At 41.7% G+C, this 14,479-nt stretch overlaps 2 protein-coding genes across 2 annotated transcripts; both read right to left on the reverse strand.

The window, feature by feature from the left end:
* Positions 1-2,454: 2,454 nt before the first annotated feature.
* On the reverse strand, positions 2,455-6,724 carry SPTSSA (serine palmitoyltransferase small subunit A). Its single transcript, XM_069858431.1, has 2 exons — positions 6,599-6,724; positions 2,455-3,699 (listed from the first exon to the last, which is right to left on the reverse strand). Exons 1-2 carry the CDS (start codon positions 6,699-6,701, stop codon positions 3,596-3,598), a joined length of 207 nt encoding a protein of 68 aa, XP_069714532.1. The 5' UTR covers positions 6,702-6,724; the 3' UTR covers positions 2,455-3,595.
* A 1,970-nt stretch (positions 6,725-8,694) lies between these two features.
* On the reverse strand, positions 8,695-14,097 carry EAPP (E2F associated phosphoprotein). Its single transcript, XM_069858433.1, has 6 exons — positions 13,963-14,097; positions 13,568-13,749; positions 12,147-12,245; positions 11,715-11,838; positions 10,751-10,876; positions 8,695-9,303 (listed from the first exon to the last, which is right to left on the reverse strand). The coding sequence occupies exons 1-6, from the start codon at positions 14,034-14,036 to the stop codon at positions 9,042-9,044; spliced, it is 867 nt and encodes a 288-aa protein (XP_069714534.1). The 5' UTR covers positions 14,037-14,097; the 3' UTR covers positions 8,695-9,041.
* Positions 14,098-14,479: the final 382 nt, after the last annotated feature.

Raw genomic sequence — 14,479 nt, forward strand, 5'->3', positions numbered from 1 at the left:
TAGAAAATCTGGGCAAATTAGCAGGTGTAAGGAACTTCTGACACTGAAAACCTTTATTGGGGTTCCAGCCCTAGAGTAAACTGCTCTGGTATTTCAGAGGATGGCGGCAATCTACACAACTTGGTGCACAGCCGACTAATCCCACGGTACCAGAACTCTCCATGTGGTATCTCTTCCCCTTGACATAACCTTTAGCCAATTTTACCCCACAGCAGGTACCTCCTCTTCAGTATTTACAATGCACACTTCATTACTGCACCAGAATGAAACAGGGCAACACTTCACATCATACCAGTTGTACCAGCTGGCAGTAACGCAACGCACATCTAATCACACGACTGAACTTCACAGTGCTACACTCCTTCCACATCCATTTCTTTGTAATATTGAATATTTACATAAATCCACAAACAAATGGTTGCAAAATTGTTGCTAAATCTCATTAAGGAAGTGTTGAAAAAGAATCCTCTGGTGTGCTCCTCACAGGGTAGTTAAGAAACCAGAAAAAATAAAACAACAACCCACAGCCTCTGTCTCCAAACTAATTGCTGTGTATTTCTGACAAGAAGTGAACAGGTTTTATGTATATAGATGCATATATATATATATAAACTGTTTATAAAAGAAACAAACAGGAGATACAGATACATAAACATTACTGCTTCAGGACATACATACATACATATCCTGGATCCACTTCTGGCTCATGCCTCAGTTTCCTCTTTCAGTTACGGCAGCTCTTACTGCAGTTTCCAAGGAGTCTCTGCAGCAGTCAGCCATCATGTCAGCCAGGGTGCCGCTGCTGAGCAGGCTCTGGAAGCTGGTAGGGCCACTAGCTGCATGGGCTCCTGCCAAGGCAACCAGAACAGCAAGTCCTCCCACCTGGGCTGGTAGCCCTGGCCATAGCAGAGTTTGACAGCCCCAGGCAGGATTGACTGATGGAGCTGATATTATCAGTTGTGCTGTAATAGAGTTAATGCATTTTTAAACATTTATGTGTCTGATGACACAATCCAAACCCTGAGAGCTATTAAAGACTAACATAAAGTCACTTGCCAGGCTCGCAGATTTTTTTTTTTCCTCAGGTCTTACAATTATTTTTTCCAACTTTAAAGCACTGACTGATGATTCAATTATTATCACCATTTTAAAACAGAAACATAATTGACCAGCTGCTTCTAAGTGATATTTAAGTTGCTTTCAACCTCCAGCTTAAACAGAAAGAGCTTAGTTATATCATAAGAAGGATATGATCCCCCAACTAACATGACAATAAAGCAGGCTGCAGTGCAAAAACAGCTCAATAGCCTTATGATTCATTTATTATTCAAATATAAAGATTAAATAAATCCTTACCGATACCCTTACTTTCAAAAGGAAAATTTACTCTGCTTCATTATTATCACTCTTTGAACCACCTCTTCACTAGATCAACTTCATGAAAACGTCATGTTACAGAAACTTTCTTCTAGAAAATCAAATTCCAGTAACATACAGTATTTTATTAATGCAACTATTCCACCTTTACCCAAGTATGTGGAATCTAAAAGAACAGTCCCAAACTGTTTTAAATTTAAAAAATAACTGCTGAAGAAGACTGTACTCAGATTAGCAAATTGAATTCACCTATGATACCAATCAAGCCCACTCCAATCCAACAGAAGTGATTAGAGATTGCGGTTATTCATTTTTCCTCAACAAAAAGCAGAAAGCTAATAAAAGTCAGTATATCATAGCCCTAGTATAAAACCTTTCACAATTAAAAATCATGTTTAACATTCCCAATGCCACAACACAGAAGGGCATTTTTCCCTCTCATACAACTAAAACCCCTTCTCAACAGCAGTAGCAGTTTGCAAAGAAAAATCACAGTACCAATTTAATCCATGGACAGCAGGAATTTATGCTACATTACTTCCAAAAGAAAATGTTAATTCATCTCCATATAAATTTAAAATACTCATGTACAATTCTGGACACATTAAAAAAAAAAACCACCACTCCAAAAACTACTTATGTTTAGACAGACAGTTTTTACTAAGCAAAGGCACTAATTTAGCAGGTGACTCCTAGCAGCTTCTGTAAAGCTAGGGTTCACCTAAGTTTAATGCCCACTTTTCACAGCTCCAACATGACAAAGGAGTTTTTAATCAAGATACACATAAGATTCTTAAATATAGGGGGGGAAAAAACCCTCCTTTCTCATTAGTGTGCATTTGAGAAAATCAAATAAACCTGTAAGATAACAATTTAGTTGTACAACCTAGGTATAGTTTCTGATTTCAACATAAGATGCATAAAAGATATAACAGTACCTATTATTACTGGGCCAATAAAAATCACAATTCTTTTGCTCAAGTATCATTTTTCACCTTTTGGAAATTTCCAAGAAAAGCATTTAGAAAGACATTAACTTCTCAAATAAAGTTTTGCATCAAAGCTCTGCTTTTAAACTTTTATTTTTTTATACAACAACAACAAAAAAAATCCTCCACTTAGGAAAGTTAAGTTGTCACCATCTTCCATTTCAAAATACAAAACTGAAAAAAATCCCTATAAAAAAAAAAAAAGACTGGACTTCAGCCAAGTATTCAGCTACTTATTGCTGTATTTGTAACTCAAGTCCATTTAAATCCTTACGTTTTGGTCATTGGTAGCGAGAACATGTTTGGAACACTAGCAGCAATAGAAAACCCCTTTAAAATCTAGACGTAGTTACACTGTTGAGTCAAAATTAGCAGAAATCATAAGCATTGGAACATAATAAAGCATCCTGTAAAAGTACAAACAAACTGGTAGCTAGAAAAACAGGGTTGATTTAAAGTGCTATCCCAAAAGCCTTATGTGGGCCTATGTCAGTAAATAAAAGTTTTTTTTTCCCACTAGATAAAGCCCAGAACCACAGCACCACTCTAAATATAACAAATGCAGTCATTGCTTGGTCTCAATGCCTCATCTCCCCCACCCTCCTCAAACAGGTGGAATATAGAAATTTGAAATAACTGCTAATTCCAAATTTAGGTGGTATGCACAAATATACTGTTGTTCGAAGTTTGGACAGCAAACAGGACACCTGAGTTCAGTCATACAAACTAATTCCTGTAAATAGCATTAGATGAATATATCCATGTTTCTAATATGAATCTAGATGTATTTTCTTACAAAACACATTAATAGAAATATCAAGGCAAATACATACCATACAATAGCAAAAGCATTAAGCCCCATTTAATAGGATGAATTCTGATTAAAAATAGAAGGCAATTAAGATTTACTCAAAATTACAATTAAGAAAAGCTTTCACAGTGCAATATTGAAACTGTCACAAAGTTAAGAAAATACTGATATCAAAGTACAATCACAATGTTAAAGTAGACAAAACTACTATACAAGGGCATATCTTGTAAAATTAAAAGGAATGCACACAACATAGGGGACATCTCACGTCCCTGCTCTACATATCTCGCTTGCTAGTCTTCGGAGTCATAATCATGTCTTTCTGACATCAGTAGAGGTCTTGTTAAAACTGAGAGGTTCATTCTTCTTTGTAGACAAGATTTCAGAGCCTGATTACTTCTTGAAAATACGTTCTTCATCACTGCACAATTTCAAAGTAGTGCAATATTGCCATGATGTGCTGAGGCATGAACACATAGCCTGTGTACAGTGCCATTCCAACAATGGAAACTAGCATGGAATCTGAACTACAGCTGAGGAAAAAAGCATTTGAAATAGAAAGCGCATTAGACATCACGTAACTGCAGCATTAAAACTCGCCTGGTAACAATCGTTATACCATTAAATTTTTAAATTAGATGTGGTTAACTGAATTCAGCACCTGCAGAAAGAACTAACTGAAAACCAGAACGCTGGTAGAAGTGATTAGCTGAATTACAGAAGGATGCCTTGCAAGTTATGCACTGCCGTGTCATGGAGAGGCCAAAGTATGGGAAAAGTGAAGGAGGAACTGAAAATGGGCACTGAGAAGATACAAACTCTTACATGCACCTTCCTAGGTTGCAGAAGCCAGCCCCATTCAGCCAAACAGGAAAAAAAGTCAAACAAACAAAAACGCCCTAATAGACAATAATATGAGTAGCTGTACTGAACAAGAATTCTTATTTGCAGGTGACCTATTCATCTCTCAGCAGATACCACTAGATGCTAACCTAAACTCCTTGGAATAGCATGACCTAAGCAATTTAATTTAAGATCCACAAAACACACCTGATAAGAAAGTTGTGCTGTATAAAGCTGGGAAACCTCAAATCAATTTCTAGCTGCCAGTATCCTCTATGTTTTTAAGTCCCTACATTATTTGGTTCATTTCTGCATCTGAATGTCATGCTCAGGCCCTTCCTTCATGGGCAAGCAGCTCAATTTATGTTGTTTAACAGTACTTTGGACATAGAAACTGCAGGAGGAATGAAAAGTATGGATAACATTGTGACATGCACCTTTCTAACCATTCCACTCACAAAGCCTCAGAGCATCAGAATAGATTACGTGTTTAAACAAATACATATTCATTAGTACTTCACTACGGCAGATTAAACTGCAAAACAAACTTCCCATGAAGCTATCTGCTAAACAATCTTAAGATCACTTTATTAGTTGAACTCCTAACAGGACCTTCTGTAAAACTTAGAGATGCCTGCTAACAACATACACATAAAAAGGTCCCTTTGCCAAGCTCTAAGGTTCACAAAGCTTTACCTACAGAATTATGGCATCAGCTTACTGAAAGATTATACCATTCAAAGTTTTATGTTTCAGAAATTCAAAAGAAGTACTCTAAACTAATAATAACCTGTTGCTTTCATCCAATGATCTGCACAGATTCAGTAAACTTAGTCAGAAACTCTATAAAAAATGCTGAAGATTAACAAGGTGATAACTCTGACTCGGTTTCCACAGGTGAAACCAGAGGAGCTGCACATGCCCCATGTCCTCAAGAAATCAAGTCACCATAGCATGCGTGCAAGAAATGCTCTCTGATCGACTTCCCTGTGGCAGAGCAGCGGTATAAGCTGCGCTCATTAAAGCGTACTAACCACTTGGTGTATTTTTAGTCTCAGAAGATTAGACAGTATGAGAGACAAAAATGAAGGTCAACTCATAAATCCACATTTCCGTATCAGCACTCACTTCTGATTCTGGAGCACAAGCAGCAGCGAGACACTCAGCAGAGCCATGCACTTTTAGCTCCCAAGGCTGCTGCATCTGTACAGCACCCAGCAGACCTGGTCCTGTTACAGGGGGCCACTTTGAGGACAAGAAGACATTTTGCTGACCTGCAAGCTATACTTGTGCCACCTAAGACACTTACAAGTGGCAAAATGAGCATTTTATAAAAGTAAACATGCATACACACCTTCATTTACTTAAATATTTTGCACAGGTTAAAAAGCTGCCTGGTTAACACAAAATATAAAAAAATTACTCTTAAGTAATGTAATTGTAAGGAACTTTTTATGATATATCTGTATCACCAAAGAAAGAGGAAAGTATGTTAGCAAAGCACACAACATTTTGAAGGCAAGAACCCCTGCCTAAACAATTGTGCACAGTAAGTCTATCAATACTGGAAAAGAGAAATAATTATCTCCACTTCCACTGACTTTACACAGGAAAAAGTCTGCACAGCTGTTGCTTGGGCAACCATTTTTATACGACAAATGTGAGTTCTTTCACAGAACTGACCAGTATCTCAGTAAAAGCAGCTTCTCTCTATCACTTATGCCCTTCTTTGGGTAAATATTTTGGCTAATTTCTCTCCTTGCCTCTCAAAGTGCAAATGGCTCAGGGTCATTCATACAAGGTATCATTTTAAGTCAAAATTAAATCAGTCACACTTAAGAGAAAAATACTTGTGATGCCGTAACGATGCTTGAGAGAACGTACTGTCTCTGTGAAAGGGCTGAGTAAAGAAGCAAACCTATAAATGGTCTTTTATACAGATGCCTTCGCATAAGCACCCATCAAGTTCTTCCACTCCAAAAGAGCCAAGCAAACTTACCAGCCAGGGGACTAAGCACTCATCTAATAAAAAGGAGGTGACAAAGCAGCATGCAAACACGAGCCTGCAAGGTATTTTTCACTAGGCAAGAAGAATTCCTGACTGACATCTGACAGTTGGACTCGATAGTCACAGAATCACAGAATCATAGAACAGTTTGGGTTGGAAAAGACCTTAAAGATCACTCAGTTCCAGCCCCCCTGCCATGGGCAGAGACACCTCCCACCAGCCCAGGCTGCCCCAGGCCCCATCCAACCTGGCCCTGAACACCTCCAGGGACGGGGCAGCCACAGTTTCCTTGTGGTAGAGCCTCACCACCCTCATGGTGAAGAAATTCCTCCTTCTGTCTGGTCTAAATCACCCCTCTCCGGTTTACCAGCCACCTCGGAGGTCTTCTCCAACCTTGGCGAGTCCGAGTCTACAATCTGCACGTAACAAGAAGCTCGATATTTCAGCGCCAAAGGCAGGAAAGAAGCGCGGCCGCCCCCGCCCCGGAATAAAACCCCAAGGAGGAACCAGCTCGGGGGCACGAGCCGAGCCCGACCCCGCCGCCCGCCCCGCAGCCCCCGGCAAGGATACTGAACACGGTGCGCTCCCAGGGCTCCAGCATGTAGAGGGCGGTGACCAGCAGGTACTGGTAGTACAGCCACGACACCCGCTGCCAGGCCGAGCCCAGCGCCATAGCGGGGGCAGAACCGGACCGCCCCGCTCCTGCCCCGCCTCCGGCTAAGCCCCGTCCGGAGGCGGGGCGGGGGCGGGGCTGCTCTGACTACAAATTGCACCCAGCAGGTCTCCTCCTTTCTACAACCTCCTTTCTAATAGTTGTAGAGCGCAATGAGGTCTCCCCTCAGCCTCCTCTTCTCCAGGATAAACAACCCCAGCTCTCTCAGCCGCTCCTCACAAGGCTTGTTCTCCAGCCCCTTCACCAGCTTTGTTGCTCTTCTCTGGACTCGCTCCAGAGCCTCAACATCCTTCTTGTGGTGAGGGGCCCAGAACTGAACACAGGATTCGAGGAGCGGTCTCACCAGTGCCGAGTACAGAGGGAGGATAACCTCCCTGGACCTGCTGGTCACGCCGTTTCTGATCCAAGCCAAGATGCCATTGGCCTTCTTGGCCACCTGGGCACACTGCTGGCTCATGTTCAGTCGCTGTCAACCAACACCCCCAGGTCCCTCTCCTCCAGGCAGCTTTCCAGCCAGGCTTCTCCTAGTCTGTAGCACTGCATAGGGTTGTTGTGGCCCAAGTGCAGGACCCGGCCTTTGGCCTTGTTAAACCTCATCCCATTGGACTCGGCCCAGCAGTCCAGCCTGTTCAGATCCCTTTGCAGAGCCTCCCTACCCTCCAGCAGTTCAACACTTCCACCCAGCTTAGTGTCATCCGCAAACTTAATAAGGGTGCACTCGATGCCTTCATCCAGGTCATTGATAAAGACATTGAACAGGGCTGGACCCAGCACTGAGCCTTGGGGCATCCACACACATCCAACATACCTCAAGAAAGACATGGAGGTGGTAAAGAATGTAGGATGAGATGACAGACTGAAGGAAGAAAAGACACTAAGCATACAAGAGACTTCAAAAGTCTCTGTATGGATGCTGTCAGTCTTCTAACCTGTAGCACTGCACAAGGTTGTTGTGCCCCAAGTGCAGGATCCAGACTTTGGCCTTGTTAAACCTCATGCCATTGGTCTCAGCCCAAAATTTAGAATTTTCCATTTACACCTACTTCATCAAGCCGAGGTTTAATTTCTGCTGACCTGCAAACAGCAAGTTAATGTTCTCTTCATATAATCCTGACAGAAGAACCTATGTTTTTCTTTCTTCCTAATCTCACGTAGAATGTGTGGGTAGATTATTAAAATACAGCACCAGGAACTACAAAAGGTAAACAGAGTCACAAGATTGCATTACAATCAAAAGCACTGAAGTAGGATGTTTTTCAGCTTCCTGCCTCCTAAGTTTATATATATTCTGACAAATCCTCAAAGCACACGTAACAAATTCCCTGGTACTATTACAAAAGCATAAAGATGAGACTTTTTTCAGACTCTTGTTTGATGTGTTAAAAAAAAATCAGGCTATACAGAGGAGATGTTATTTACCAATAAAAAACTAGAGTTCACCCCTTGGGACCATGCCTGGAGGCAAAAAGGGAAGGATCCAATGTTAACATTGCAGTGGTTTCATAGGCAAAGCAATAAGACTAAGTACCAAGTACCATAAATCCTTTATGCTTCCATAAATAAGCTGTAAACATCCTAAAGAAAAGGAAAAAGCACACAAACTAGCTCTGTGGTCATATATCTCACCACAGATTTCTTCTTAAAATGCATCAGCGTAAGGAAAAAGGACAACAGAATAAAAGGTCCAGTGTCTTCTTCATATATTTACATTAAAACTCTGAACTGTATTACTAAGCAATTATGTTGAACCATCCATGCCAGAACGATCCATACCAACAAACCTGATAGAAGCTGATCTTCCACTCTATAGAAATAAAAATTTCCATTTTGAGATCTTAATGGGCCAGAAATCCAAACATAATGACAATTTTCTTTACCAAACCTGCCTTTGTGCAAATCTACCAAGAATACCAGCCTAAAGAGGCCAAACACCCCAACCAAGAGTTGTTTACCACGTGCCACAGAAATGACCAATGCAGCTATGGAGAACCAGTAGCTGTACAGTATTTATTCTAAGCAGCAGTTCTAATACATATTGAGATAATGGATAGTATATATACAGGCAATGATCATAATACATAGAGCTTACATTATATTTACAAAAACTTTAAATCCGCAAAGATGCAACCACCCGGCAGTTTGAAGAATTTTGCTCTCCAATGCACACTTAACTGTATTCCTTTCATAAACTCTGCCAAAACCCAACCATTATGAAGCGCTCTGATGAAAATGTACTTTAAAAAGACAGTATTTTAAATAGGTTAACATGCCTGCATTTCTGATACTTCACCCAGTCTTAAACTCTGCAGGACCTCCCCCCTCACCCCCAGCTTTTGCACATTAGGAGTGGCTGGCTAGAACATTGAAGAAGTGAAAAACTTCATCTTTATCCATCACTGCCACTTCAGTCGAGCATTCAGTACACAATACTGGATGATATACTTCCTCCTCTTCTTCATTTGACTGTACAGAAGTTTCCTTGCTGTACTTCATTTTCTTACTTCTTTTCTTCACCTTTTTCCTGTATTTCAAAATTTCTTCTTTGTTAACAATGCAGTTCATCACAAACATTGCTCTGTATTGTGTTTTGTAAGATTCATGTCTACGGAGAAAAAGAGAAAATACAAGTCATATCATTATTGAAACTGCTTTCAAGAAATGGGATTAAAGACAGAAAGTACCAAGCCAAAGGGCTGAAAACCCAAATAAATATGAAGCTTTATAAACAGAACTATGAAAACTAAAAAAAAAAAACAACCCCAAAACCAACTACTTATCTGTCTTGCTTGTAAGGCGTTTTTAAAAACACGCTGGTTCTTGCTGAAATAAATACCCTGGAGTACAATAGTATCGGTACCACAGAATTATGCAAAAGATCATGAAGCTGCAAGTGCAAATGACTCAATTACTGGCATTTATATTCTAAAACACCTTGGAAGCCTGGAATTACTTATTTATAAATAATAAACATTGACCCATCACACTTGAAAAAGCATGTCTGTAATAAAATACAACATGTATTTTCAGCCCTCACCAGTATAGCTGGAGCACACAGCAAAATCCAGGGCCGCAGTACAATTCAATTCAACACAATGTCCCTCAGGCTGCAGTTTTACAGCAGCCTAAGCCAACATAATAGGTGGCTGCACAAGTCCTATCTCTATTTCTGCTGGCTTTACTGCTTTTATAATGTGTGCTGAACAATTTCATTTTATTTAACCCACAAAAGACCCGTCTGACAGTAAAAATGAACCGTTTTCTGTCAGGTTAGCAAACTGAAATGCTATAGAACAGGGTCAAGAAGTAACAAAGCCAGCAAAGGGAAAAGAGTGAGAAACAGCACCCAGTGTATAGACGATTTCAGGCCACTATGGAATTTCATTCTCAACCACCTAAAGTACTCATTAATGAGAGAGTTCATTCTTCATTTCACAGGATTTCTCTATCTCCTTTACCCACAGTTCGAAAGTCCTTTCCTCAGCAAGGTTAGCAGTACTAACTAGGTTTGCAGTGCTGTCTGGCACTGGAAAGCTGCAAAACACACTACAGACTCTTAAATGCTTTCCAGGCACTTCAAAATGTAACTGTACTCAAAACCACAACTGCTAAGACTCAAACCAGGTAAAAATACACTATCTTGGTTTTGCTTGATCCTCCCCTAAACAAGGCACTTCTACATAAAAATAGCCTGGAATAAATGTATGCCTTTAAGCATCAAGCCAACACATTTAAAAAAGAAAAAACAGCCCAAACTGCCTGTTTAGTCTCCATGAATTGCGGGATTTTTCTAATAGTTTACCCTCTCCGCTATGCTAATGTTCCATTCGGTTCCTCCTCATCTCATTATTGCCAGTTAAACTGATCACCATTCTTCCTAACTAGCATTCACCCCAAATCTGATTCACGTACACCTGCCTTCTCCTTATTAGCATCACCTTGCAGGACAGACTTGATCAAATCAATCGACCAAACTGAAAACACTAAGAATACAACTGACCAAGAAAAAAAAAAAGACACTACAAAAAGACCCCATATTGTTCACCAATTACCTCTGGCAGTCCAGGCATAACGTAGTCATGCAGGCAGGGCAATTCAAAACAGCATCACTGTTTGGAACAGCTGAAGGTTTTTGCTGCCGTTGCCGCTGCAGCAGCCCTCTTCTTTGATTACGGTACCTACCGAGTCAAGAAAGGAGGAGAGACAAAAAGTGAAATTATGTGCCCTTGTTGATGGGCATATTAATTCAACCATCAAACCTTTTTTAATATTAAAATACACCAATTCATATCAGGCTCTTTCTGTAAACCCTTTTCACTAAGTCAAAGCACATAAATAAATAAACTGGGGGGAAAACCACATACTAGTGTCTTTTCATTTACTTTTACTGAGAATTTTCATTTGGTGAGACAAATACATCTGGCATGAGAATCTGTGCCAAATAACCCCCTCCCCTGATGAGGCAGGTATCTCAAGTGCAATCTCTGCAGGAAACATACATTAATATTGTCCTTTTCAAAAGATTTACATAGAGAACTTTGCTTCAAAAAACTCTCAGTAAAGCAGCCTTGTGCTGTTCCTATTTTATCTGAACATTTTGTGCCTTGCTGAATTCAAAGTCTTCCAAAGCTAGGCATACAATATTTAGCAAGAACAGATATTAATTTAGCAAGAACAGATATTAATTCAGCAATCAAAGTACTTCACAACATTTTCATCCACAGCGTGGTTATTTAGATGAGATCTACAGAAAAAAATGAGTTGTAGAACTAGGAATTCTGTTTTTTAAAAAAAATTTCAAGTTTTACAATTGTGCAATTTTGAAGACTCCACTTACGTTAGATACGCATATAAACTGTACAGGCTTTGAAGTCTCACATCTTGTAAATTCTAAATAAAAATATTTTCAATACACGGACTTGAAAGCATTGCCTTTTTCTCTATATTTACAATTTTACTTTAAATTTTTCAGTTTACGTTAAGGATCCTACAATTCAAGTATTTACGGACTCTTACCCCCTCCTTTGCGAGTCTACCCACTCTTGGTCTCTCCTGTCTTCTTCTGGGTCATATAGCAGTTCATCATTGGAAAGTATCCGACGTTGCTGATGTTTTCTGGTTTTCCGGACATCCTGTGAAACTAGGAAGATTTGCGCAAGCACACATTAAATCCATCAGACATATGACGATTAAACATAAAGGTATAAACTAAAACACAAAGGTCTAGCTCATCTCTCCTCCAAATGCACCACCACAAAGCACTAACGCACTTTACATACATTAGGATACATCACAAAGCTGCAGGAACTACATTGAGATGATACAGGCTGGTAATTGCCCCCAAATGCCTGCCTTAAGCAGCAGCCCCGACTCCCCCAAGAGAATTCTACAGGATCTGAAAAAAAGGAATGCTACCGTAAAGATGTCCTCCTCTCCCAAGCCACTTACCCATTTTATCTTCATCCTCTGAATCTGAATCAAAGTAAACGTCATCATAGTATTTTGAAGTGGTGGCAGGTCCAGTCTGCCCGGTACTTGAGGAAGTACCTTTGTGTGAAATTAGAGAGAAAAATGGTAAGAACATTCCACCGAAAGGACCACAAGCATACAGCGCAGAACAAACCTTCATTTATAAGCTACTCTATCCAGAAGTGATCTGCTTTATCTTGGTGCGTTAGGCAACAGCTCCCAATTTATTCCCACATCCTGATGATCCACATCGCTTGTGTTATTTCATTTATAGGTGCTCTCTCAGAATAAAGCTGCTTACCACCCCACAAGATGAACTGCAGGTACAGTTCAAAGGAAATCTTCTCCCAGGATACTATCCCTTTAGGTACAGAGGACACATCAAACATGCCTGCTTTTGCCCCACAGAGTCCACACAATCTCAGAGAGTCCACAAATCTTCAGGCATGTGAAAGACAAAGGTATAGCACACCATATCCCCAAAAGTTTCAGAGTCAAAGAAGTTCAAAAGACCTAGATGAATTGCCAAGCATATCCACCTCAACCAATCTGCACCCACAGTCCTATTCTGTGCCGGATGGACATGGTGCTATAAACATTGCTACATCTTAATTGCACAACGAAAACCCAAAGATCAGATCTGCCCACTAACAGATAAAATCAGTATGTCTGCTGAATGCAGAATGAAGTGCCTATGCAAAAGTGAATACTACATTGATTCTCTGGGAAATTAACAGTAGTTCACTAAATGTTTTGTAATACGTGGAGAGAACAGATGCTTCAAATGCCAAAGCAACCCATCTTTTGCCCCCATAGTACACAAACACCAGAACACACGTTTCTCTAGTGCAGTTTTACTATCTGACTTAACATGTAATTATAAGCAGGTAAAGGAGAAGATTAGTTTTTTTCTTTTACCCCCCTAATTGATTAGGGATCTCAGTCCACCACATGCTACTCCTTTCTTCAAGAAAAGGCTCCAAATGTTGACAGCATCCGGGGCCAGCAAACAATGTACAAAGTTGCAGAGGCACATGTAAAAAAAGACTTCTTAAAACACGTGAAAGAACAACTTAAAATAGAAGTTACAGATATACTTGGGATAAAAGGGGAATGATCCAGCAATGAGAAATCGTATTAAAGCAAGGAGTCAGAAATCCATAAATACCAACATGGAAGCCTTAGAAAAAAATGAAACAGATGCATTCACTGAAGTTGCGCCTGGTGACAGTTTCTGCAGAAGCAATCGGCCACTTTAATATTTCTTGGAGGCTTCAATCGACACTCGACTGTTCCCACACGCAACTCTTGCCACAGAAATAATACATTAACTTCACATCTTAACCGGCTGCCACCGAACTCACAATTTCATATGCAAGTAGATGTTAAGCGTGATTTACCCACTTCTGGCGATTTCCATTTGCCTTCCATTGTCCTCAAGGCAGTGTTCAGCTCTGCTTCCATCTCCTTTTGGAACTCATCGTCACTGGAAGACTCGCTCTCCCCGGTGAGGCACTCCCGTATCAGCTTGCGCTTCTGGTCGGGAGTGCCATGCAGGAGCACATCCACCTCATCCTCCGAGCTGCAAACATTCAAGCGTTACACACCGAATTACTACAACGGGCTCAGAACACCGACACAGTCACGTGGAAGACGCGAAACGCACGGGTGCCCCGGGAACGCGCTTTTTGCGTTTATAGGAGACGGATTTACGGAGGGGCATTATCAGCGCGCTGGCATCGCCCTTTGTGGGGCCAAAGCGGGGGAAACACTCCCCGGCGCGCCGCGCCAGCACCTGCTGAGCGCTCGCTCTTCGTCGCTGGGCTCCTCCACCACATACGGATCATCCTCCTCCCGCAGGCGGCTCATGGCGGACCCCGCGCTCCGCCGCTTCCGGGCACCGCTTCCGGCGGGCGCTTCCGGCTTCCGGCGGGCACTTCCTGTTTCCGGCGCGCCCCCAGCCCCTCCTCTCCGCGGGGCGGCCCCGGGGCTCGGGAGAAGCGCGGCAGGACGGGCCCGAGCGCCGCCGCCAGCCCTCCCGAGGGAGGTGTCGCACGTCCCCCCCGAGGCCACAGCCAACCACACGCCTCCGCGCAGCAGAAGCGCGGAGACATCGACTGCACATCGATCTGCACCTCCAAACATCCCCTTCTCCCCGCCGCCCGCCGCTTCACTCGAGCTCCACCGCCCTGCAGAACGCAGCGAGCACCCTGCGAAGACCAGTTCTTCCGGCGGGCCTGGGTTTACGGCATCCTGCAATGACACAAGAGAAGAGCGCCTCCTGGGGAATTTACAGGGTCCGAGTAAGAGAC

This window comes from Phaenicophaeus curvirostris, chromosome 5, assembly GCF_032191515.1.
Source record: "Phaenicophaeus curvirostris isolate KB17595 chromosome 5, BPBGC_Pcur_1.0, whole genome shotgun sequence".
NCBI classification, from domain to species: Eukaryota; Metazoa; Chordata; class Aves; order Cuculiformes; family Cuculidae; genus Phaenicophaeus; species Phaenicophaeus curvirostris.